At 45.2% G+C, this 27,165-nt stretch overlaps 1 protein-coding gene across 1 annotated transcript in view; it reads right to left on the minus strand.

Annotated features, from left to right (window-relative positions):
- Nucleotides 1-20,478, minus strand: part of SLC44A3 (solute carrier family 44 member 3) — a 90,212-nt gene extending 69,734 nt beyond the window's left edge. Inside the window, exons 1-3 of the mRNA XM_069737694.1 lie at nt 20,327-20,478; nt 20,145-20,240; nt 14,227-14,328 (exon numbers count right to left, since the gene is read on the minus strand). Coding sequence (XP_069593795.1) covers nt 14,227-14,328; nt 20,145-20,171 — 129 coding nt within the window. The 5' untranslated portion in view covers nt 20,172-20,240; nt 20,327-20,478. The remainder of the gene's footprint in view (nt 1-14,226; nt 14,329-20,144; nt 20,241-20,326) is intronic.
- Between the last annotated feature and the right edge of the window lie 6,687 nt (nt 20,479-27,165).

A 27,165-nucleotide genomic window follows, 5' to 3' on the forward strand; every position in this document is an offset into this window, starting at 1 on the left:
CTTGCCATAATAAGGTCTAGTAGGAATTGTCCATAAACATAAGAATAACGCACCCAGAAGCTAATGATACAGTCAGCAGATCGCACAAATTTCGGTGTGACTGGGCGGCCATCTTATGTGTTCGAGCACCTTCCAATTCTCCCCCTAAATCAGAGATATTTGGGGAGAGGATAACGATGTTGGATGCCAAAGGGCACCTGATACAAGACTGGTGGGCATACCATGGACAGCATGTATCAGACGCTGGATGGGTTATTGCAGCCAAGTTGGCTCAGCTCTGAAACATTGCATACTTTGAAAAGTCGTCCAGGAATTATGGGGCTGTTTCTTCAAAACCTTTATGGCAAAAAAATAACAGCTTTGAAAAGTCGGAGTTGTGTAAAAATTGTGTGACGTTTGACTTTCACGCCACTTTCAAATCAGCAGAAATGGGAGAGCTGTGGAAGAGGCAGGGCGAGGGCAAGGTGTGGCCATGCCCACCAGTCCAATTCATCATATAATACAGGCTTTTTGTATGCCAGAAATCCTACTCCCTAACTGGAATAGAATTTCTTCCGGGGCACACGTCACTTATAGAACGCGCCAAATTCAATAAGTGCCAAAATCGACTTCTTACACTCTTCAAGACTGTCATATTGTGAGCGTTCACTATGCCAGTCTCGATGAATCAGCCCCTATGTTTCTTGGTTTACAAGTCTGGGGCAGGTCCCCGGCATCCTCTCCCCTGGCTGATTCCTAGAGGCCTGCCAGTTTAGGGCAGGAGTGGGGAACTTCAGGCCTTTTCTGCAGCCACAGGGCAGATTCCTGGGACAGAAGGCAGTGACTCCTATGTGATGTACACAGCAGTCTGTGCCTCCTATGCGATGTACACAGCAGTCTGTGTCTTCTATGTGATGTATATACAGCAGCTCCATGTCTCCTGTTAAGTATATAGTGCAGCCCCATGCCTTCTGTCATGTATATACAGCAGTCTCTGAGTCTTCTATGTGATGTATATACAGCAGACCTCCGACTGATTGCGTTTGTAGTTCTATAAACGTCATGTGAGGAGACCTGAGGAATACACATCTATGTTCGGTATGACTTACGACTGACTACGTCTTCACAAAACTCATTAGTGCAAAGAGTCGCCTGCGCATCAGACCGGCACATATGGAAAAGCAATTATGAGTATCAACATCATCCATACCACCTAACATTACAGAGGTACCAAAGAGAAGCATTTACCAGCCGTCACATTAGGGTGAGCTAATTAAATGTATGATCAAATATAGCAAGAGTAATTTTCAAGTTGATAATTTTGTACGGCCCCCTACTGGTGGTCCAAATATGCAATTGGCTCCCAGACGAAAAAAAGGTTCAACACCCCTGGTCTAGGGCAACAGAGCATAGAGAAGACACAGGGGACCAGTCTTCTATAACTATGTTTTACTTTAACTTGGGCAGCGTTTCAGAGTGAAACGTCCAATGTTGCAATACCAGTGTCAGTATTTAGTTCATACTACCCGAACCACAGGCAGCACAAATCGGACACTGGCTGGGGTAGTGCAGCACTGGATGTTATACTCAAACGCTGCCCGGGTGACAGGTCTCCTTTAACACACCTGATCCAGTAATTTACTCTCCTCTATTCACACAGAAGACCTCCACAATCCATGGAGTGTGCATGTGCTGGGGATCAGAAAAGAGATCACTAAGAACGTAATGTGCATGGCCAGCCTATCATGCACAGAGCATTTTATTTGCTCAGTATCTCTTTAAAACTATGAATAAAGTAGCCAGAACATGTAATCCCTTACATACCAAGCCTAATTTGGCTCTGAAACCTGCAGGTTTTTATCCCCCATTTTCCCCTTGCAACAGATCTCTTTGCTCAATAAAGCCATTTGAGGAATTTTTTTATTGCACGGTAAACAACATTTTCTATAGTACTATTTATGGGGTAAATATAACTTATCGCTATACTGTTATTAGTCATATGGGGTAATGGGAAAAAGCATTTCTGAAGCAGATTTTGCATCTTAAGTTTTGTAGTGTCCACCGTGCGGCATTAAAAATATGTCATCTTTGTTCATCACGTCTATATCAATATAATGATAGCAAATAAATATCAATTTCATGTTTTTAAATGAATCAAGTGGGTACTACTTATTAAAGGCCGATTCCCAGCCAATGTACGAAAAAAGCAACATAAAGAGCCAAAAGAGAAAGCCACACAAATAGGCTGAACATCCAGTTATTAGTAAGGAGATATCAATACTTTACTATCATCATCCAGACAACGACACAAAAAATAGAAGTTACACAAAAACTACTAATAACAAGTAATAACTAAGACATAAAAGTTCAAGCAAGAAACCATCGAATATGGCCCCCAGAGAAAAACAAACATACGAGATGGAATATTACCTGCAACATGACAGCTCGTCTCCAAATGTAATGTATCCTAATACTCTAATATAGGATGTAACGCACAAAACCAAAACAATACCGCCAAAGAAATATAATGCAGGTTAAAAAAGTGCATAAAATAAAAGAGAATCAAAGCGGGCAATAGTCAGAGAAACAACTATTTTCTTATTCTGTAGCAGCCATGTGAGAGCCGCACCCTATGTGTCTCACCATGAAAAATGGCTTCTTCACTTTTACGCTTTACTACTTTTATATATCTCGTGTTTATGTTGCTGCCTATAAGGCTTTTTGATTTTTTCCTTTTTGTGGAACAAGTTTACATTTTTGTTTATTTATGTCAGGCTAGAACTAATATTATTCTTTAACTTTTACATCAGACTAATCGGCATGTTCAGATGAGTGAAGAAAACCGGGAACCAGAGATTCAATAACGTAACAGTGGGGATTGTCAGCCCCAAGTCTTCATATTTTACAGCGAACGAACATGGCTACAACACTTCGGATATTGGAAAATTCTTTGTTTGATTACTCTGTAAAACAACAATGTTATATACTCTCTCCTATTCACAGACCTTCATAAAAATATCTAGCCTGAAGCCAACCATTTTATGACACCTGCACCAACCATATGTTACACTTGAACCAGCTCCAAACAACAAAACAGAAAAAAACTCCATATCACTTTAAAACCACAGTAAAGGAAAAAAAAATAAAAATCATACGTGTCCGAGGGCGTAATGGATGACCTTGTGTTCCAAAATGACAGCATGGAAAAATAAGAAGTGCTGCTTAGAGAAAAGCCAGAGACTACTGAATCATGCACGGAAAGAACTACTCACATTCATAACGTCATTGGTAAAATAGTCAATTCTCACCAAATTAAAATGCAACTTTATTACAGTCAAACAGGCACTAAACCTAGTCGGAAAGAAAACATTTATCAATTTCTAGGTCTGCACGTTTTTCATGCTCCTCAAAGTGTAACCGTATTTTTTGTTGCCTAGTACAGAGGAGGTGCAGCGTTCCAGGATCCTGGTCTTTGCAGTAATGTCGCTCTTCCACCTGGGGGAGTGATGTTGCGTCTGAAGGCAATAAAGGAGATCACCTTACCAGGTATCACAAACCACACAACACACTCCAGGCCGCCAGGGGGAGCCATGCTTCTATCTATTAGGGCACTCCTCACAATTAGGTAAAACTGGTAGTCTGGATAGGAAGTCAGAGGGAGAAGCTGGCTGGAGTGAGAGGGAGCCAGATGCAGACTGAGGTCTGTGGAGAACGAGGGTTCACGGAGCTGTGCCTGCCCCACGTGCGGCAGCATCCTAAGAAAGGACACGAAGGGAATTGCGTTGCTGAGAGTGAGAAACGAAGTCATAGCACAAGGAGAGGAATCCAGAGGGAGTTCTGCCCTGCAATAGGCTGCCTCCCTCTGAGGCGCAGAGGCTGGTAGCCAGAATCTCTATGCTTTACTTCACAGACTGGCAGGACAGTTGATTCCACGTTGGCTGCCCGACCTTATACCCAGGAGGCACAGTGGCAACTTGTGGGGGCTGGGGCGTCGTAGGGTCCCTGTAAAAAGCCTCAGGCCATCAGTCATACGGGTTTGTCCTATCCATCAGGGGGACAGAGAGAAAGAGACATTACATCTACGATAGTTGTGAGGACCTCACCGAGAAGCTCAGTAGGAGGAACTACAACACTCAGGCGCTAGAGGAAGGCTACCGATTTCCACCTTGATAAGGGGGACTGTGGATTTGCCTTCAGACCGGCCGGACTCTGCCTGCCCTGTGGTCTGGTGCTCTGGACTGTGGACACTGAAGCCTTCAGTAAAAGGTAAAGAGACTGCAACCTTGTGTCCTTGTTCTTTACTGTGCCTCACACATCCTTCATCTACACTCTGGGAAGCCCTGGGGACATACTTCACCTGTGGGAAGGTATATCTAGCTGCCATAACATCACCCTAGCGGACCCCTAAGCAGCATCGGTCACCCTGACCGAATACCACAAGTGACGTCACGAACATTATACCTTTAAAGACCGTTCCCCCATTTACAAGGACGTTCCCCTAGGGCCACGGACCGGGTCAGCCACCGTGACATCCCCACTGAGAACAGAAGAAGGGCCTGGCTCCGAGTAACCCCTAGCCCTTGGGGGCGATCCAATTTTGGCGTCACGAACAGGATCCACTTAAGCCTCAAAAATTGGGTCATGTGCGCCTAGGAACTGTGCCAGACTTGTATTTGAACTGTGATTTGCTGAAAGACTGTGTATTGCAGTTTACCGCCAAAATTCCTGCCAAAACCGCCGCCATTACCGCACCATGTGGCGTGCCAGAGGAGTGGGGCGTGTCATCGTGGGTGTAGCATGGAAGAATGGCACGAAAGTGGAGCAAGGCCCTCACAGATACTACTACATCCGGGAGATATGCCCATCAACAAGAAAGGTCCGCCTCCTGGTCTGCGATGGTGGAGGAAGAAGAAGGAACCGCCCTCCGGAGGAGGAAGAATCGCTGGACGCCATTAGGCAGAACCTGGTTGGCAACATGGCGAGCGGAGGTTGCCCGGAAGAGGGGGAGAACACCAGCCACTGTCCCAGCCAATGGGAGCAGAGCGGAACCCTACCAGGTCGCATGAACCAGGAGGTTCTGGGAGCGGAAGTAGACGAGCTGTGTCGGCAGCACCGGAGCTTGTGCCATCGTGCGACTGCCGGCCCTGAGGAGCAGCGATGCAGCCATCCGCCGGAACCCCAGCCTGCGGCAGCGGAGACCGGAACCAGAGACGCCGCGGAAGCAGGTAACGACATCGGTCCTGCCCTGGTAGCCGAAGAGCCCCTGCTAGCGGCCATAGACTCGCCACCACCACCGCCGCCACCCGGCCGGGTGTGCAGCCGCATAGAATGCAAGAGGCCCTGGGAGACTCTGAAGACCTCCGACGTCCCACTGCAACCCACCAAGCAGACGGTGAATGTCCAGGGAGAGTGGGTGACATTCAAGTGGACACATACTACCACCGACCTGATCGGGTTCCCTTGGGAGGCCCAGCAAGAGGTAGAGAGCATTGAGGTCATCTCCCAGCAGGATTACCGCCAGCAGCTACTCCGGCAGCAGGAAGAGTGGGCTAGGAAGAATGAGCTCAGACGTCAGGCCGACCGCGAGAAAGACCTGCAGGCCAAAGCTCAGGCTAGGCAGACGAGTCAGGAGGATTGTGGTCCCCGGCGTTACGGGACAGTCGTGACCTTCCGCTTACAAGGAGGTTGGGTCTTTATTAAGGAGCCCGGCCTCTACCCTGAGGTATTTGTAAATCGGTGGGATGTGGAGGCGCACCTCATGGAGGGACACCCAGGCCGGGATCTGTACCCTGGTGACCGTGTTAGATATACGCGCCATTGGGGAGACAAAGGATGGTATGCACTCCATGTCCGCAAATATAAACTGGAAACCACCGCATCGCCACCTCACGGCCCTGATCGAGCACACAGAGAAACTCTGCAAGTTCCACCCGAACAGGTGACCCCTGCACCGGTCACCATGTGCTCCAAGTGCACCCAAACAACTGTGGCGCGGAGAACTGTCAGCACACAGACTCCCATCAGGAGGGCAGATGCACTCTACGTAGTACCAGGTAGTTGCCCGTATCCAGCAGGACTACCCCCGCCGGTACTACTAACTCCAGAACTGCAATAAAGCCTCGGAACACTGGCTGAGTGTAAATAGTTCTTAAAAACATTTTTCTTGCTGCTTTTCCAGTTTAAACCCGTTCAGGGGTAACTTCTAAAGGGATCCCCTGTTTAAAGGGATCCTTTGTTTACAAAGTTATTTTATATCAAAGAACTGCAGAACCATGAACTGTGCATTATCACAAACTGCTTGTATATAGTTTGCAACTTCTTAAAGGTGCTCTCTACTGGTTTTACAAGAAGAGCTTTTCGAAGAGACTGTTCCTGATGACATTGTGAAAGTTTTTGCTGTTTTAAAGTTGATAATTGACTTGTATATTGATACTTAGCACTACCTCAGAACAGGACCGGAGTTACCCTTAAAGGGGTTGATATATAGTCTTGCATGCGTAGAAGAATAACAAAAATGTTGATTTGCACTTTGAGGGTTAATGATAGTATACCCTTAGAGGGTACCTGCACTTAGCAGATAGTATACCTGTATGGGTAATTGTGTTTCATAGATAGATAGTACTTGTTTTCAATTTGCCTTAAAAAGTCATACGCACTATGTAAATATGTTATTGTTTGCAACGTTCAAGTGTCCTCACCTCCCATAAAGGGAAGCACAGTTAAATTAATTTGTTATATAGCATTTCAAAAATGTTGTATGTCCTTTTGCTAATGTATTGTTGTTTTCTTTTCCGAGTCCCGGAGTACTGGATTTAACAGGGAGGGGAGGGGAGGGGGGGGGGGGGCAGCGCCCCAGGGTCCTGGTCGTTGCAGCAATGTCGTTCTTCCACCTGGGGGAGTGATGTTACGTCTGAAGGCAATAAAGGAGATCACCTTACCAGGTATCACAAACCACACAACACACTCCAGGCCGCCAGGGGGAGCCATGCTTCTATCTATTAAGGCACTCCTCACAATTAGGTAAAACTGGTAGTCTGGACAGGAAGTCAGAGGGAGAAGCTGGCTGAAGTGAGAGGGAGCCAGATGCAGACTGACGTCTGTGGAGAACGAGGGTTCACGGAGCTGTGCCTGCCCCACGTGCGGCAGCATCCTAAGAAAGGACACGAAGGGAATTGCGTTGCTGAGAGTGAGAAACGAAGTCATAGCACAAGGAGAGGAATCCAGAGGGAGTTCTGCCCTGCAATAGGCTGCCTCCCTCTGAGGCGCAGAGGCTGGTAGCCAGAACACCGAGGGAGTAAGGATCTCTATGCTTTACTTCACAGACTGGCAGGACAGTTAATTCCACGTTGGCTGCCCGACCTTATACCCAGGAGGCACAGTGGAAACTTGTGGGGGCTGGTGCATCGTAGGGTCCCTGTAAAAAGCCTCAGGCCATCAGTCATACGGGTTTGTTCTATCCATCAGGGGGACAGAGAGAAAGAGACATTACATCTACGATAGTTGTGAGGACCTCACCGAGAAGCTCAGCAGGGAGGAACTACAACACTCAGGCGCTAGAGGAAGGCTACTGATTTCCACCTGGATAAGGGGGACTGTGGATTTGCCTTCGGACCGGCCGGACTCTGCCTGCCCTGTGGACACTGAAGCCTTCAGTAAAGGTAAAGAGACTGCAACCTTGTGTCCTCGTTCTTTACTGCGCCTCACACATCCATCATCTACACTCTGGGAAGCCCTGGGGACATACTTCACCTGTGGGAAGGTATACCATCTAGCTGTCATAACATCACCCCAGCGGACCCCTAAGCAGCGTCGGTCACCCTGACCGAATACCACAGGTGGAGTCACGAACATTTCCCCTTTAAAGAGCTTTCCCCCATTTATTAACGGACGTCCCCTAGGGCCACGGACCGGGTCAGCCACTGTGACATCCCCGCAGAGAACCGAAGGATCCGGTACCGAGTTCCCCTAGCCCTTGGGGGCGATCCAGAAGAAGTGGCAGTAGAAGAATGGAGGAAATTCTACAACAGTATTGAGCTGTGTAGATGTGAATCCAGCAGTGGAGTGAGGTAAAAGACTTATTAGAAAGCTCAGCATGCTCTGTGTCCCTTTCTCTGCTTGTTTTCTTATTCTGCTCAATATTCTTCCCCCCTTCCCTATAGAATATAACAAGGGGATGTAACCTGATACTTTACTAAGCTGGCAGTCTGGCTTATCTGAGCAAGACTGGGCTGAGCAGTTTTTTTTCCAAAATAGAGGGCGAGTTCAGGAGACAGGGAAAGCAGAAGAAGTGGCTCTTTCGTGGGGAAGGAAGCAGATTTTTCTGATAAGATATATTATAAAAAAAAATTTATAATTGCCTGTACTACTGAGGTATGAAAAGTTTTGTAGAAAGAACAGGTATTATTGAAACAAAATGCTGAATTATGGCATATAACATCATTTTTCGACTCCTTTCTGTTTCTTCTATATGTTTCACCTGCTCCAGAAATTGGTTATGCAAGTGTGGCCACCATCGAATGATGGCGAGAACAGAAAGAACGGGAAACCAACCATAGACTCTCTCTATCCTGGGAAAACCCAGCCCATCAAGCAGGAAGAAAAGCACTCAAACAAAGGGGACAAGGAAGTTCTGTACGTGAGGAAGAAAAATGGAGGTGATAAGAGCACAAGTTCACCAACGAGGCATGCCCGGCCACTAAAACAGGTTTGTTCCTGTGACCCAGTCTGTGCTCCTAGAACCATGTCAGCTACAGAACTAGAGGTGCTGTCAAGGGAACATTGTGGGGGGCACTCTGGCTATTACAGTCATGGGCGATAGTATGTAAATAAAGATAAGGTTAATTTAGGGAAAAAATAGGTATTATGCATTATAAAGATTGTACACAAATGTAAAATGAAATGCTTTAATTTCCAAATCTGCACTAGGCTTTAAAAAAAAAAAAAAAAAAAAAGACAGCTAGAGATCAACTGATTGCAATGAACAACATTTACCCTTCGTCTGGGCAGTTTTTAAGTCCTGAATGCTCGCTGTACTTTTTGTTTTAAACTTTTTCATTTTACTACTTTTAATTTATTTTTTAGTCCTTCTTCAAAAATTGAACCTACAAGAGTGTGACCGCTTGCACTACATTCGGTAATACAGATAAAAATACTGATCTATGAAGCCCACCCACAGACTGGGTTTCACAGGAGCACCAAGATGGTGGTGATGGGGCCTTCAACAAGCAACAGCTTTAGGCAGGCGACGGCACCTATCTGAATGGAGTGGGCTCAGTTCTTGAGTCCATTCCCTACCTAGTATTATTATGTCCTGGGAGTGAAGGTGTTAAAAAAAACATTCCTTTTATCAGATTGGCCCACATCTACTAAGACTGGAATTTCTTAATGGACTCCACGCCTCTTAAGTAAACTGATCATCACTCATTTTCTTTAAATAAATGTTGAAAAAAAAGTGGTGTAACCACCAAAGACTAAGGGTACCGTCACACAGTGGCATTTTGATCGCTACGACGGCACGATCCGTGACGCTCCACAGGGTGGATTTGATTTAAATCTAACTGATTTAAATCACGATTTCAATCACTAGTCAGTAAGGCTTGATTTAAATCAGTGATTTAAATCAAAGTTTCTACCTAACTGAATTTGACTCCGCAGAGGTCCCAGCCTCTTCTTCATGGCAAAAATGTTACAACATGAACAGAGTTGAGAAAGAGACCTTAATCCTATTGTTCTACAAACCTATGAATACAGAATCAACCCCTTTAGTGCCAAGTCCAAGAAGTTAGACAATACAGGTCCTTCTCAAAAAATTAGCATATAGTGTTAAATTTCATTATTTACCATAATGTAATGATTACAATTAAACTTTCATATATTATAGATTCATTATCCACCAACTGAAATTTGTCAGGTCTTTTATTGTTTTAATACTGATGATTTTGGCATACAACTCCTGATAACCCAAAAAACCTGTCTCAATAAATTAGCATATTTCACCCATCCAATCAAATAAAAGTGTTTTTTAATAACAAACAAAAAAACCATCAAATAATAATGTTCAGTTATGCACTCAATACTTGGTCGGGAATCCTTTGGCAGAAATGACTGCTTCAATGCGGCGTGGCATGGAGGCAATCAGCCTGTGACACTGCTGAGATGTTATGGAGGCCCAGGATGCTTCAATAGCGGCCTTAAGCTCATCCAGAGTGTTGGGTCTTGCGTCTCAACTTTCTCTTCACAATATCCCACAGATTCTCTATGGGGTTCAGGTCAGGAGAGTTGGCAGGCCAATTGAGCACAGTAATACCATGGTCAGTAAACCATTTACCAGTGGTTTTGGCACTGTGAGCAGGTGCCAGGTCGTGCTGAAAAATGAAATCTTCATCTCCATAAAGCATTTCAGCCGATGGAAGCATGAAGTGCTCCAAAATCTCCTGATAGCTAGCTGCATTGACCCTGCCCTTGATGAAACACAGTGGACCAACACCAGCAGCTGACATGGCACCCCACACCATCACTGACTGTGGGTACTTGACACTGGACTTCAGGCATTTTGGCATTTCCTTCTCCCCAGTCTTCCTCCAGACTCTGGCACCTTGATTTCCGAATGACATGCAAAATTTGCTTTCATCAGAAAAAAGTACTTGGGACCACTTAGCAACAGTCCAGTGCTGCTTCTCTGTAGCCCAGGTCAGGCGCCTCTGCCGCTGTTTATGGTTCAAAAGTGGCTTTACCTGGGGAATGCGGCACCTGTAGCCCATTTCCTGCACACGCCTGTGCACGGTGGCTCTGGATGTTTCCACACCAGACTCAGTCCACTGCTTCCTCAGGTTCCCCAAGGTCTGGAATCGGTCCTTCTCCACAATCTTCCTCAGGGTCCGGTCTCCTCTTCTCGTTGTACAGCGTTTTCTGCCACATTGTTTCCTTCCAACAGACTTACCATTGAGGCGCCTTGATACAGCACTCTGGGAACAGCCTATTTGTTGAGAAATTTCTTTCTGGGTCTTACCCTCTTGCTTGAGGGTGTCAATGATGGCCTTCTTGACATCTGTCAGGTCGCTAGTCTTACCCATGATGGGGGTTTTGAGTAATGAACCAGGCAGGGAGTTTATAAAAGCCTCAGGTATCTTTTGCATGTGTTTAGAGTTAATTAGTTGATTCAGAAGATTAGGGTAATAGGTCGTTTAGAGAACCTTTTCTTGATATGCTAATTTATTGAGACAGGTTTTTTGGGTTATCAGGAGTTGTATGCCAAAATCATCAGTATTAAAACAATAAAAGACCTGACAAATTTCAGTTGGTGGATAATGAATCTATAATATATGAAAGTTTAATTGTAATCATTACATTATGGTAAATAATGAAATTTAACACTATATGCTAATTTTTTGAGAAGGACCTGTATGTTTCTGATTGTTTGGAGTGGAATAGATCTGCACAACACAAGAAGAATGTGAATCTAAGTGTGAGGAGGAGGAAGGGCAAGCAGACAAGAAAATGAAAGTGAAACTTTGAGCACAATACTGCAGCATAGCCACAGACAGACAAGTCTGGATCTGTTTGTGTGTACGATCTGAGGTTTATTACATTCTTTCCTTATGAGATGACTCATCTTCATCACCGCACTTCTCATGATGTTGCCTCATTTGCGCCACCAGGCCTTGCATCTCTTTGTTGCATCGCTTGCATTTTGCACGCATGCCTGCCTTACCAATAGGCGAAGGAGCTTCATTAAAATATTCCCAAACTGGGTCTCTTTTACAGCCTGCTGTCATTATAAGGAAATGATGTAATAAACCTCAGATCGTACACACAAACAGATCCAGATGTGTCTGTCTGTGGCTATGCTGCAGTATTGTGCTCAAAGTTTCACTTTCATTTTCTTGTCTGCTTGCCCTTCCTCCTCCTCACACTTAGATTTACATCTTCTTGTGTTGTGCAGATCTATTCCACTCCAAACAATCAGAAACATATTGTCTAACTTCTTGGACTTGGCACTGAAGGGGTTGATTCTGTATTCATAGGTTTGTAGAACAATAGGATTAAGGTCTTTTTCTCAACTCTGTTCATGTTGTAACATTTTTGCCGTGAAGAAGAGGCTGGGACCTCTGCGGAGTCAAATTCAGTTTTGAGAACTGCGTAAGTTAAGCGAGCGTCTGTGATAATATAGGAGAGAAACTGCCCACTAATCCTACAGAAACCTCTGGAAGAGCATGGCATTGTGAATGTTACACATATACAGCCTTTATTCTACTGAGTTAAACAACTCAGCTTTATCTCATGATGGAAGAACCTTTGGATGGTAAAATATTTTCCTCAAAAAGCAGTTTATTGAAAAAAAATCCGATTTAAATAAAAAAAATCCGATTTTTTTGATTTTTAAAAAAAAAAACATTGATTTTTATCCACCCTGACGCTCCAGCATCGTAACAATATCGCTCCAGCGTCGTAGACTGCTGTCACACTTTGCAATGTACGACGCTGGAGCGATAATTTCATGACGTATGTGCGATGTAGAAGCCGTTGGTTACTATGCGCACATCGTATACAATATCGTGCACACCTTTGTTACACCATGCGATCATGCCGCCACAGCGGGACATTAGACGACGAAAGAAAGTTTCAAACGATCTGCTACGACGTACGATTCTCAGCGGGGTCCCTGATCGCAGGAGCGTGTCAGACACAGCGAGATCGTTGGAACGTCACAGATATATCGCTGAAACGTCACAAATCGTGCCGTCGTAGCGATCAAAATGCCACTGTGTGACGGTACCCTAAAGGTACCTTCACACTCAGCGACGCTGCAGCGATACCGACAACGATGTCGATCGCTGCAGCGTCGCTGTTTGGTCGCTGGAGAGTTGTCACACAGACAGCTCTCCAGCGACCAACGATCCCGAGGTCCCCGGGTAAGCAGGGTAAACATCGGGTTACTAAGCGCAGGGCCGCGCTTAGTAACCCGATGTTTACCCTGGTTACCAGAGTACAAGTAAAAAAAACAAACACTACATACTTACCTACCGCTGTCTGTGCCCGGCGCTCAGCTTCTCTGCACTCCTCCTGCACTGGCTGTGAGCACAGCGGCCGGAAAGCAGAGCGGTGACGTCACCGCTCTGCTTTCCGGCTGACCGACGCTCACAGCCAGTGCAGGAGGAGTGCAGAGAAGCTGAGCGCCGGGGACAGACAGCGGTAGGTAAGTATGTAGTGTTTGTTTTTTTTACTTTTACGCTGGTAACCAGGGTAAACATCAGGTTACTAAGCGCGGTCCTGCGCTTAGTAACCCGATGTTTACCCTGGTTACCAGTGAAGACATCGCTGGATCGGTGTCACACACGCCGATCCAGCGATGTCTGCATGGAGTCCAGCGACGAAATAAAGTTCTGGACTTTCCTCCGCGACCAACGATCTCCCAGCAGGGGCCTGATCGTTGGTCGCTGTCACACAGAACGTTTTCCTTAACGATATCGTTGCTACGTCACAAAAAGCAACGATATCGTTAACAATATCGTTATGTGTGAAGGTACCTTAAGTGATCCTCTTTTGGTGTTCTCGTACATAAATAATCCCGTTAGCAATGTCCTTACTGTTTTAAAAAAGATATTTTAAGTCTGTCCTCGGCTACGAATTGCCGTCTATTTATAGGGATGAAGTAACTGGATATATTTGTTTAGCCAACCATAAGCTTGGGGAATGTAGCACCTAGTTCCAAGAGCGCACCCGATATATTTATCAAACTGTTCTCACATGAGCCAATATACGCCGCCATTATTTCTATAACCACCATCAATCTACCACTAAAGAAATAGCAATGATTCAACTATTGTTTTCCAATTCCCAACCAGATAGTCTCCATCCCAGAAGATAAAAGCTTGCAGTCCGCGTGTGGTTTTTGGCTTCTCCTTGGCTTTTAATAGGTTTGTATCACCTAGATTTTACTAATTAATATCTTGTTTTTTTTCCAATATTTTTTTTTTTTTTTTTAAATGGCAGATTTTTTTAAATTCTGTTTTCTACAGATAAGATATGCTTTATAGAAGCTGCAATAGTTATGATATAAACCCCTTTAATAGGCTTAGGAGGCCAGAAGACCATCAATTTTGAGTAGATCTCCTCTGTTCTTCTGGTATGGAATAAACGCATACTACTGGAAAGCAAAATATATGGAGAATCACATGTAAATAAACCCAGCAATATTGTAAAGAAAAGAACACTGATAATACTAATATTTATAGAGCCGTCACTTACCAAACCACAACAGAAAAGGAAAAATACAACCAGCCATGGGATATCTGTGCATTTTCTGTGCAGTAAAAGCCTCCACTGCCTCTGTCTGGTGTCTTCAGAAACCTGGAATAAAAGAATTTACACGGTGACCTGACAAGGGATAAAACATGCCTCCAGCCAAAGCGAAGACGTGTCTGTCCTAAATCCGGACATGTAGTAACCCTGAGCAGCTTCTTTCCTGAAGGCTTCAGACGCCAAGGTGTATTCCGAGCTCTGCGATTATATCCGAGCCATGCGTTCAGTATATATACATAGAGAAGGTCCTGGTGTAAGCGTCAGATGTAATATAAGGATATATTCTGTGTGGATCTGCAGGATATGGTATATGTGGTAGATATGGCCTGTATGCACTTATTGTATATAGAGTTTACCTACATAGGATCAATAAAAAAAACAAACAGCAAAGCCGACGACATTCTTCTGCTGCACATTGTGTCCATGGGAAATAAACAAAGTACGCAGAGAGAAGAAAACTATGTGAAGCTCGCAGCTCGTCTGTGCTGATTCTACCAGTGCTACCGGATTAGGAAAACCACACAAGCGTAGTGCACGGCCCCGCCAGCCTAAATACCGTAAATAAATACAGCCATTTATACGGTACGAAGATGAGAAATGTCACCGTAAAAAAAAAAAATTCCTTTAAAAACTATAATTATGTATTTTCTTCGTTCCCCTCTAAGATGTCCATAGCCAGACAGAAGAGATATTCCGCATCTACAAGATGTCTGTGAGCTATTCTTGCATTTAAGTTCTTAGAAAAGCAAAGAAAAACAAAATATTAAAGTGCATTATAAACTCTAGTCTAAGCAAACTGCACCCTGGACGATCCTCAAAACTGCAGCCCAAGATAGTGAGTTGCGGTCAGGACACGGGGCCACTGGTCCCACTAGTGTCTATGTACGAGTAATTTAGCAGTTTAGAGAAGAGATGTGAAATTCAACCACCCTTACACTGAATTCACACAGATACAATACACAGGGGCCATGTACAGTTGTGCTCAAAACTTTACATACCCCGGCAGAATTTTTGCTTTCTTGGCCTTTTTCAAAGAATATGAATGATAACACCAAAACTTTTTCTCCACTCATGGTTAGTGATTGGGTGAAGCCATTTATTGTCAAACTCCTGTGATTTCTCTTTTTAAATAATGACAACCCAAAACATCCAAATGACCCGGATCAAAAGTTCATATACCCTGGTGATTTTGACCTGATAACATGCACAGAAGATGACACAAATGAGTTTGAATGGCTACTAAAGGTAACATCCTCACCTGTGTGCCGTTTGCTTGTAATCAGTGTCTGTGCATAAAAGCTGAGTGAGTTTCTTGGATCCAGACAGACTCTTGCATCTTTCATCCAGCCACTTATGTTTCTGGATTTTGGGTCATGAGGAAAGCAAAAGAATTGTCAACGGATCTACGGGAAAAGGTAGTTGAACTGTATAAAACAGGAAAGGGATACAAAAAGATATCCAAGTAATTGATAATGCCTGTCAGCAGCGTTCAAACTGTGATTAACAAATGGAAAATCAGGGGCTCAGTAAAAACAAAACCACAGTCAGGTAGACCAACAAAAATATCGTCCACAACTGTCATGAAAATTGTTCAAGATGCAAAGAAAAACCCACAAACAACATCAGCTGCCATACAGGACTCTCTGAAAACTAGCAGTGTGACTGTTTCAAGATGCACAATAAGGAGGCACTTGAAGAAAATGGGCACATTGTTGAGTCGCCAAAAGAAAGCCATTACTGCAATAATGTCTAATGCCACAAAGTATCTCGCCTACAGTGATGAGACCAAAATTTAACTTTTTGGAAAACAACCATAAACATTAAATTTGTACAGGTCAACAAGGCCTACGATGAAAGGAACACCATTCCTACTGTAAAGCACAGAGATGGATCGCTGATGTTTTGGGGATGTGTGAGCTACAAAGGCACAGGAAACTTGGTCTAAGTTGAAGGAAAGATGAATGCAGCGCGTTTTCAGCAAATACTGGAGGGAAATTTGCACTCATCAGCCCGGAAGCTGTGTATGGAATGTACTTGGACGTTCCAACATGACAAAGATCTGTCACTGGCTACAGCAGAACAAAGTGAATGTTCTGGAGTGGCCATCTCAGTCTCCTGACCTCAATATCATTGAGCCACTCTGGGGAGATCTCAAGCACACAGTTCATGCTAGGCAGCTCACGAATTTACAGGAACTGGAGGCTTTTTGCCAAGAAGAGTGGGCAGCTTTACCATCTGAGAAAATAAAGAACCTCATCCACAACTACCACAAAAGACTTCAAGCTGTCATTGATGTTAGAGGAGGCAATACACGGTATTAAGAAATGGGGTATGTGAACTTTTGATCAGGGTCACTTGGATGCTTTGGGTTGTCATTATGATTTAAAAAGCAAAAACACAGTAGTTTGACAATAAATGGCTTCACCCAACCACTAAGGCTGCCGTCACACTAGCAGTATTTGGTCAGTATTTTACATCAGTATTTGTAAGCCAAAACCAGGAGTGGGTGATAAATACAGAAGTGGTGCATATGTTTCTATTATACTTTTCCTCTAATTGTTCCACTGGTTTTGGCTACAAATACTGATGTAAAATACTGACCAAATACTGCTAGTGTGACGGCAGCCTAAGCATGAGTGGAAGAAAAGTGTTGGTGTTATCATTCACATTCTCTGAAAAAGGCCAAGAAAGCAAATATTCTACAGGGGTATGTAAACTTTGGAGCATAACTGTGTTTAGTTACTGGATCACATCATGTGAAAACAAGGCGGCAAAAATGCAACAGAACCCTTCATTCTATGGAGACCTCAGATTAATGCTACATTCTTACATTGTTTTTAACCCCTTAGTGACCAAGCCGATTTTTAGAATTCTGACCACTGTCACTTTATGAAGTTATAGCTCTGGAACGCCTCAACGGATTCCACTGATTCGGAGATTGTTTTTTAGCGACCTATTGTACTTCATGCTAGAGGTAAAATGTATTAGATATGACTTGCATTTATGAAAGAAAATGGAAATTTGGCAAAAATGTAGAAAATTTCACAATTTTCAGCCTTTTAATTTTTGTGTCCTTAAATCAGAGAGTTGTGTCACACAAAATTGTTAATAAATAACATTTCCCAAATGTCTACTTTACATGGACACAATTTTGGAAACATAATTTGTTTTGTTTTTTTCGCTACGTTAGGACGTTATAAGGGTTAAAGGTTGACCAGCGATATCTAATTTTTCCAACAAAATTAACTATTTTTTTTTAGGGACCACCTCACATTTGAGGTGACTTTGGGGGGTCAAATCTGATGGAAAATACCCAAAAGTTACACCATTCTAAAAACTGCATCCCTTAAGGTGCACAAAACCACATTCAAGAAGTTTGCTTCACAACAACTAAAGCAATGTGGAAGGAAAAAATGAACATTTTACATTTTTCACAAAAAATTTAATTTGGAACCAAAAACTTTTTTATTTTCACAAGGGTATCAAGAGAAAATGAACCACAAAATGTGTTGGGCAAATTCTCCTGAGTATGCCGATACCCCATATATGGGGGAAATTCACTGTTTGGGCGCACGGCAAGGCTCAGAAGGGAGTACCGTTAGACTTTTTGAACACAAAATTGGTTGGAATCGATGGTGGGCCCCATGTCGCTATTGGAGACCCCCTGATGTACCTAAACAGTGGAACCTCCAATTCTAACTCCAAGCCTAACACAGCCCCCCTAACCCTAACAGGAAAGAATGGAAAAAAAATTAATCTAATTGAGGGGGTGACAAAGCGGGCTTTGATATACTATTATTTTTTTTATTTTGATCACTGTGAAAGGGTCTATCAAAGTGATCAAAATGAACCAAAAAGAAAAATCTCCTATTGTTGCCGGCCGACAGATCTCGGCAGGTGCACTTGCGCATTCGCTTGCCATTTTTTCCAGGAAGATGACGTGGAGGGCCGGGGGACAGAGCTGGAGGTGGCAGAGGTACCGGGAGGGCTAGGGGGATCCCATTTTTCTCTCCTCCGGTATGCTAGATCAGAGGTCCCCAACTCCAGTCCTCAAGGCCCACCAACAGGTCATGTTTTCAGGATTTCCTTAGTCTTGCCCAGGTAATAATTGCATCACCTGCGCAATGCAAAGGAAATCCTGAAAACATGACCTGTTGGTGGGCCTTGAGGACTGGAGTTGGGGACCTCTGTGCTAGATCATATCAGAGGAGAGAGAAATGAATGGAAAATTGGAATTGTTTTAGTTTTTTACCGTTATTTGGTGAATAACGGCGTTCACTTGACTGGGGACAGTAAAAACCGACCCGAATCATGTTCTCCGGTGTCTCATCTACGCCCGCTAGCCAAGACCCCGGAGATTTTCCAACTCTGGGGGGGGCGCTATCCACTTATTTCTCAGCGCCTTTAAAAAGCGGCGCTGAGGAATAAGTACCCTTAACTGCCACCGCTAAAAGGCGTATCGGTGGTCGTTAAGAAAACCTGTCAAATCCCCCAAACAGCCACTAGTACACTTTAGAGGCTTATTCCTGCATGTCCTTCCTGCCCCAACCTGTATGCATGACAAAATAACTTATAGTAAAGGGGTGGTCCATTACTATGACAACCCTTTCTCATTTGGAATGTTTTCCCCCATCAAAATAAAAACTTATACTCACCTCCCAGGACAGTGACACTGGTGCTGATTGGTCACAGAGCTCGTGTGACGTAAAAAACCTCACAAGAGCCCTGGGAACACCGCTGGAAAGGTGCAGAGCAAAGTACTGCAGTGCGCAAGCGAAAGGTCAGAGAGGCCCGGCGCCTGCGCACTGCAGTACTTTGCTCTGCCCTCAACAGGACAAAGTGTGCCTGCGCTGGAGCGTGAAGACAAGAAGAGGACGTTATCGTATGAAGATGGAAGGCCCCGGACCGCGACGACCATTGTACCAGACCGTAGCGGGACCGCCCCTGGGTGAGTATAATATAACCTCTTTTTCTCATCTTTCAGGATACATCGGGGGCTTATCTACTGCATTACAGAATGCTCTAGATAAGCCCCTGATGGCGGAGGCTGCAGCTTATAGGCCCAAAATTAGGTGACAGATTCCCTTTAATCATATATTTATTGATAAGACTAAATGATGATTTCTGGATTGAGTAACTCTACTTAAACCAGGATCTCCAGTTTGATCGATGATAATGTACTTGGGCTGGCTCTTGATGTTAATCATTGGCTGACTGTGGACTTTAAAAAGAATTTTAATAAATATTTTTATTCCAATTCTCTGGAATATGTGTCTTTTCCTATATATCTGTGGAGGAACTGGAATAGTGCTCGGAAACAAGCTTATGGCGAGGGGCGCTAATAATGCGCTTAGATGTGCCCATTTCAGCTCATCAGGGCACCATTAACGAGCGCAGAGTGATGCACCCAGAAAAAGCTGCAAAGTGTAAGTTTTGAACGCAACACTAACTGCATAAAAAACCGCCCAGTGAGAACACTAAGGCCGGGCGCAGATATAAAGGGGGATTTTATACCAAAACAATACTAATTCTCCAAACTAAGCGACGTCCAATCAGAAGGAAGCAAAAAACGGAAAGAAAAAACTCTTGAAGCAGCTCATTATTGGGGATGTGCACCAGGAGAATCATTTTGCTGAGTTTTTGGAGCAGAAACGTCAGATTTGAGGAGGATGTGGAGAGTTTCCGCTCCTGTAAAACCCCTCAGTGTGAACATGGACTCAGAATACACAGTCACAGGCCGGTCCGTGTGCTGGTGTCCGCGGCTATTACGGTCAGAGCTCCCAGTGACCGCACAGCCAGCCCGGCCAGTGTCGGTGGTGCCCTCTGCCCCGGTGCCCGCCGCCCCCTGCCCGGTCACGTCATACCTGATACTCCCCGCAGCAGCGCGACATGGTGCCAGACCCCGGGGGGCTCCTCTGCCGGACTCACCGGACCACCGGCGGCGAGAACATGGGCGCCTCCTGTGTAACGACAGCACAAGACTGTTATAACGCACAACCAGACTATTATATCGCGCTGCGCCGTAACTCCGAGCATAAATACTCACAGCAAGTTTTACTACAGGAGTGCGGGAGTCACCGGGGACTGAGGGGCCGCATGGGAAGTAGGGAAGAAGTCCTCGTACAGGCAGGTGTTGGCACACGGGCTGCGTCCCGCCCTCTGCAAGCAGCGGCCAGGTGAACCAGTCCTGCCCAGATCACAGCGCTGCCTGTAGAGTCTGCAGCCGCCGCGGACGAGCACTGCCCGGTGTGTGGTGCCAGTGACATCTGCTGGTGAACATTGGTACTGCAATGTTGTGTACTACACCGCTATCAGGTATGCTCTCTGGTATGTGTGACAGCAGCGTCATCTGGCGGTGAGCAGTGGTACCGCAATGTTGTGTACTATATTGCTCTCAGGTATATGTGACAGCAGCGCCATCTGTCGGTGAGTAGTGGAACTGCCCGACTGGTGATAGACTGCTGTAAGGTTTATTATATGGTGCCATCTGCCGGTAAACAGTGGTACTTCTTTATTATGTTCTTTCATTGTACCCTCCTTGCTGGCCGCGTTTACTTTTCCATCAGTCAGTAAAATGCTAACAAAGATTTCTGGAAATGTCTTCAGGCTAGATTTAGACATAGGATAAATACTGTTTATTTTTTACACACTGCCAGTGTGAGACATGTAGATCTGGAGAGCAGACTGTCAGTCATTACATGTCTCACACCCTTTAATTTACAATTGGCTCTGGAGGCAGATTCTCAGGGAGATCTATGCCTGACCCATAGATCTTAACAGCTCATTTACATATTAAAGGGACACTGTCACCCCCCTCCAGCCGTTATAAACTAAAAGAGCCACCTCGTGCAGCAGTAATGCTGCATTCTAACAAGGTGGCTCTTTTAGTTTTTTGTTCATGTATTCCCAAAATAAAGTGCTTTGAAACTTCTCCAAAATACCTCTCTTTGTCCATGGAGGCGGGTCCTCACTCCGCAGCTTGAACCGGTACTCTGCCGTCACTGACATCTTCAGGGGCTTTCGGCGCCGCCCCCTCCGCGCTTTTTTCGCTTCAAAACCGGCGCCTGCGCTGTGTACTACTGTGTGGGGCAGGCGCAGTGAGCTCTGGCCGTCTGATGTCACAGCCAGGTTTGCAGACTGCGCCTGTGCGGCCACCCACCTTGGGAATCTCAGCCCCGCACTGTGTTATGCATTATGCAGAGTGCGGGGCTGGGATTCATAGGCAGGGCAGCCGCACAGGCGCAGTCTGCAAACCTGGCTGTGACGTCAGACGGCCAGAGCTCACTACGCCTGCCCCACACAGTAGTACACAGCGCAGGCGCCGGTTTTGAAGCGAAAAAAGCGCGGAGGGGGCGGCGCCGAAAGCCCCTGAAGATGTCAGTGACGGCAGAGTACCGGTTCAAGCTGCGGAGTGAGGACCCGCCTCCATGGACAAAGAGAGGTATTTTGGAGAAGTTTCAAAGCACTTTATTTTGGGAATACATGAACAAAAAACTAAAAGAGCCACCTTGTTAGAATGCAGCATTACTGCTGCACGAGGTGGCTCTTTTAGTTTATAACGGCTGGAGGGGGTGACAGTGGCCCTTTAAGAAAAATGTGGATTTCTTTTAAATAAAACATTCTGTTGAGTGTATTCTGAGCACTTTGTCAGGCGAGTTTTGGGCTTTACTGAAAATGCCATCATACCACATAATGCCACATATTTTTACCGCAGACTCTGCATGGAAAAGCTGTGGATTAGAGACTTTGTGCGGATCCGCTCACCAATCTGTGTCAGAAATGTAGCAAATAATTCAACAAAAAGAGAAAACAAGCAAATACAGACAAATATTGTATATTTAGGATAAAATGAGATCCAATCTTTCCAAGAAACGTGTTTCTGTACACTGGAATCCGTCATCATTACCCAGGTGATCCGACAATCTGACAGGTTTGTAAATAAGTACGGAGTGTGTTTTATGGGGTAATAAATAACAATACAACAATTTCTATTTTGATATTTTGGATAATTATTTATCTCTGATTTAACAAAAAGAGCGCAAAAAAAGAGTATAGGAATCACACAAAGCGACCGATAGATACCGACAACCTCACTTCTTTTCCAATCTCCATTGTTTTTTTTTTGGTCGGGAGGAAGCTTATGCATGAGTAAGATATATACCTCTGGCCAAATGAACGGTATGATGACATGCAATGTTGAAGTGCAGGTGCAGAAAAAGATAAGTTCCACTGGTAGAGCAGTGTTTCAGAATGGAACACAGTGACAGCAATTGCAGTAAGCGTATACTCTTTGCAGTATACACAATACAGATTCAATAAACTGCGCCATGCACATATTACCTGGGTCCGTGCTGCTCCAAAAATAAGATTCCGAGTGGCACGCTGAACCTCCTGACCCCGATGCGCGTGTCGCTCGTGCTTCCTGGGGGCGAGTCGGGATCAATTGCTATCACTGTGTTCCATTCTGAAACACTGCTCTACCAGTGGAACTTATCTTTTTCTGCACCTGCAGTTTAGCATTGCATGTCATCATACCACTCATTTGGCCGGAGGTATATATCTTACTCATCCATAAGTTCCTGTTATGCGGCTGTAGTGCAGTGTAGCGCAACCTTCACCAGGGGGTGCTGGCAAGGGAAAAGAGACGGCACACTCACAGAGCAGCAACACTGAGCAGCCGCACAGGTGTCACAGGTAACAAAAGAGTGATCAGACGAGCTGGGTCAGAACCTGTCAGGAGCAGAAGTACTAGAAGTAACAACAATGCACGCAGTCAGAGCCAAGCCAGAAGTCAGAGCCAAATGGGAACGTGGTATCCAAAACTTGAGACGTAAGACAAAGTCGGGGTACAAGCTACAGATTCAAAGCCAGTCGGGGAATGTGGTATAAGAGACGGAAAACAAGAGGCGGGGTTCAGAGATCAGGCCGAGTCATAAACTGTAAGGAAACAACAGCCGAACACTAAATCAGGGATAGGGAACGGGTTTAATACAAATACGAGAAGTCAGAGGCAGACGCACCGGACCATAAGATGCACCCCCAATTTTGGGGTGCAAAATAGCAGAAAAAAAGATTTTTATAAGATGGGGGGGGTCTGTTTTATTGTCTGAATTTAAGGTATCTTATCTGAGGGCCGGCGGTGGTAGAGCAGGGTCACAGGAGGCATGGTCCCTTCCTCAGGAGGCCGGCGTCGGCAGAAGTGGGGCAATGCTGCAGTCCCAGGGTGTGATGCTGCGGGACCGGTGTCGGCGGTGAGGCATAGCATTGAGCAGGGTTCCTTCCTCAGGAGGCCGGCGTCGGCAGAAGTGGGGCAATGCTGCAGTCCCAGGGTGTGATGCTGCGGGACCGGTGTCGGCGGTGAGGCACAGCATTGAGCAGGGTTCCTTTCTCAGGATGCCGGTGGCGGTAGAAGTGGGGCGATGCTGCAGTCCCGGGGTGTGATGCTGCAGGTCAGGTGTCGGTGGTGAGACAGAGCATTGAGCAGAGTTCCTTCCTCAGGATGCCGGCCGCAGAAATGTGGCGACGCTGCGGCCTGGTGTCCGCGGTAAGCAGAGCCGAGTGCATCACTGGTTTCTCGGCGGCCATCTTCCTGAGGCAAAGCGTGTGCAGATTGAAAACTCTGTGGCCCTTGGCTTCAGGAAAACGGCCGCCGAGATCTCAATATGCGCAGCCTCTGGTGGCCATTTTCTTGAAGCCGAGGGCCGCAGAGAACTCAATCATGCCATGCGCCGCCTCGACTTCAGGAAGATGGCTGCAGGGAAACCGGTGATGCACTTGGCTTTGCTCGCCATGGACACTGGGCCGCGGCATCGCCACATATATGCCGCCAGTATCCTGAAGAAGGAACCCTGCTCAGATGCACTCTGCACCGTCCACCGCTGACACTGAACCTCAGCATCGCCACGTCTGCTGCCGCTGGTTCTGCTACTACACCACTGCCGCAGCCCCCCGGTAAGCCTGCGTTCAGACTATAAGACGCACCCCTCATTTCCCCCCCAAATTTTTTGGGTAAAAGTGCACGTTATAGTCCAAAAACTGCGGTAAATAATTGGAACACAAAAGCCTGATTTAATCAACAGGCCATTAACTGATGATACACTTCCTTTAAGCTTCAATGTCCTACTTTCTAAAAAACTGTGGAAATAATAGTTAACCCCTTCACGACATCTGCCGTACATGTACGATGCATGTCGGAAGTGGGTGTATGGAGCGGGATCACAGGGTGAGGCCACCCCTTACCAAGCAGCCGATGGTTGTATATTACAGACAGGACCTGCCACTAACAATTGCGGGTTGAGCGGTGCTTCGCCCACAATTGTTAGCCTGGTAAATGCCACTGTCAATCTCTGACAGCAGCATTTAACAGGCGCTGACGTGCACACGTGTTATTTTCTTCACCCACTGGTGCATCTGTGACATGATCGCTGGTCGCCGATGGGTTGGCATGACAGCCGGGGGTCAGCTGACGACCCCTCTACCTGTCATTATGGAGAGCCTTTGAAACTCTGCCTGTGTCCGGGCTTCAAAGGAGACCATGATTTCTGTTAGGCCGGCGTCACACTCGGCATTACGACAATATGGTCCGTATTTTACGGCCGTAATACGCGCGTAATACGCCAAAATGTCACAGAAATATTGTTCCGTAGGTAATCCGTAGCCTAGGTGTGGTCACGTATTTTGCGCATGTACTGTTGCCTGTGTGATCCGTATGTGATCCGTAGGGCGTATTTTTCACGCAACATCACAAAATGGACATTTAACGGTTCTCTGGCCTGCAAATAATTCAAATCATCATCAACATCACTATTTAAGCCCTCAACAACAGGTGGAACCCTCCCATCTGCCCATTTATTTGTGGAGCTTATTTTGGCTGTGTTGGTTTTACCTTCCAAACATGTCTGACCATGTGTCTTTAAGCACAACTCAGCGGGTGTTGTTTCACTGGCTGTTGTCGCGTCACTTTGGGCAGCCAAAGCCGCGAAGGAGGAGACGAAGATTGTGGGTGCATCCTCTATTGACCCAACGCCTCAGTAAAGGACATTTTGAGAGGCTCTATACAGCTTTGAGGTCACATCCTGACAAGTTCTATCTGTACTGTCGCATGACCATCAGTACCTTTGATATCTTGTTGGAGACAGTACGTCCAGGTATCACCTATCAGGACACAAGGATGCGAAAAGCCATATCTGCTGAGGAGCATCTTCTCCTAACATTACGGTATGTATTCAACATTCTCACATACTGTATGTTGATGATATTTTTTTATGTGTTGTGTTTTAGCATGTTTTTGAAAGTATACAGTTAGGTCCATATATATTTGGACAGAGACAACATTTTTCTAATTTTGGTTATAGACATTACTACAATGAATTTTAAACAAAACAATTCAGATGCAGTTGAAGTTCAGACTTTCAGCTTTCATTTGAGGGTATCCACATTAAAATTGGATGAAGGGTTTAGGAATTTCAGCTCCTTAACATGTGCCACCCTGTTTTTAAAAGGACCAAAAGTAATTGGACAATTGACTCCAAGGCTATTTCATGGACAGGTGTGGGCAATCCCTTCGTTATGTCATTCTCAATTAAGCAGATAAAAGGCCTGGAGTTGATTTGAGGTGTGGTGCTTGCGTTTGGAAGGTTTTGCTGTGAAGTAAACATGAGGTCAAAGGAGCTCTCCATGCAGGTGAAACAAGCCATCCTTAGGCTGCGAAAACAGAAAAAACCCATCTGAGAAATTGCTACAATATTAGGAGGGGCAAAATCTACAGTTTGCTACATCCTGAGAAAGAAAGAAAGCACCGGTGAACTCATCAATGCAAAAAGACCTGGGCGCCCACGGAAGACAACAGTGGTGGATGATCGCAGAATAATCTCCATGGTGAAGAGAAACCCCTTCACAACAGCCAACCAAGTGACCAACACTCTCCAGGAGGTCGGCGTATCAATATCCAAATCTACCATAAAGAGAAGACTGCATGAAAGTAAATACAGAGGGTTCACCGCACGGTGCAAGCCACTCATAAGCATCAAGAAGAAAAAGGCTAAAAAACATCTAAAAAAGCCAGCACAGTTCTGGAAGAACATTCTTTGGACAGATGAAACCAAGATCAACCTCTACCAGAATGATGGAAAGAGAAAAGTATGGTGAAGGCTTGGTACAGCTCATGATCCAAAGCATACCACATCATCTGTAAAACACGGCGGAGGCAGTGTGATGGCTTGGGCATGCATGGCTGCCAGTGGCACTGGGTCACTAGTGATTATTGATGATGTGACACAGGACAGAAGCAGCCGAATGAATTCTGAGGTCTTCAGAGCCGCCATACTGTGTGCTCAGATCCAGCCAAATGCAGCAAAACTGATTGGTCGTCGTTTCATACTACAGATGGACAATGACCCAAAACATAAAGCCAAAGCAACCCAGGAGTTTATTAAAGCAAAGAAGTGGAATATTCTTGAATGGCCAAGTCAGTCACCTGATCTCAACCCAATTGAGCAGCATTTCACTTGTTAAAGACTAAACTTCAGACAGAAAGGCCACAAACAAACAGCAACTGAAAACCACCACAGTGAAGACCTGGCAGAGCAGCAAAAAAAAGGAAACACAGCGTCTGGTGATGTCCATGAGTTCAAGACTTCAGGCTGTCATTGCCAACAAAGGGTTTTCAACCAAGTACTAGAAATGAACATTTTATTTAAAATTATTTATTCTGTCCAATTACTTTTGGTCTCTTTAAAAACAGGGTGGTACATGTTAAGGAGCTGAAACTTCTAAACCCTTCATTCAATTTTAATGTGGATACCCTCAAATGAAAGCTGAAAGTCTGAACTTCAACTGCATCTGAATTGTTTTGTTTAAAATTCATTGTGGTAATAATGTCTATAA

Source organism: Ranitomeya imitator, chromosome 8, assembly GCF_032444005.1.
Source record: "Ranitomeya imitator isolate aRanImi1 chromosome 8, aRanImi1.pri, whole genome shotgun sequence".
NCBI classification, from domain to species: Eukaryota; Metazoa; Chordata; class Amphibia; order Anura; family Dendrobatidae; genus Ranitomeya; species Ranitomeya imitator.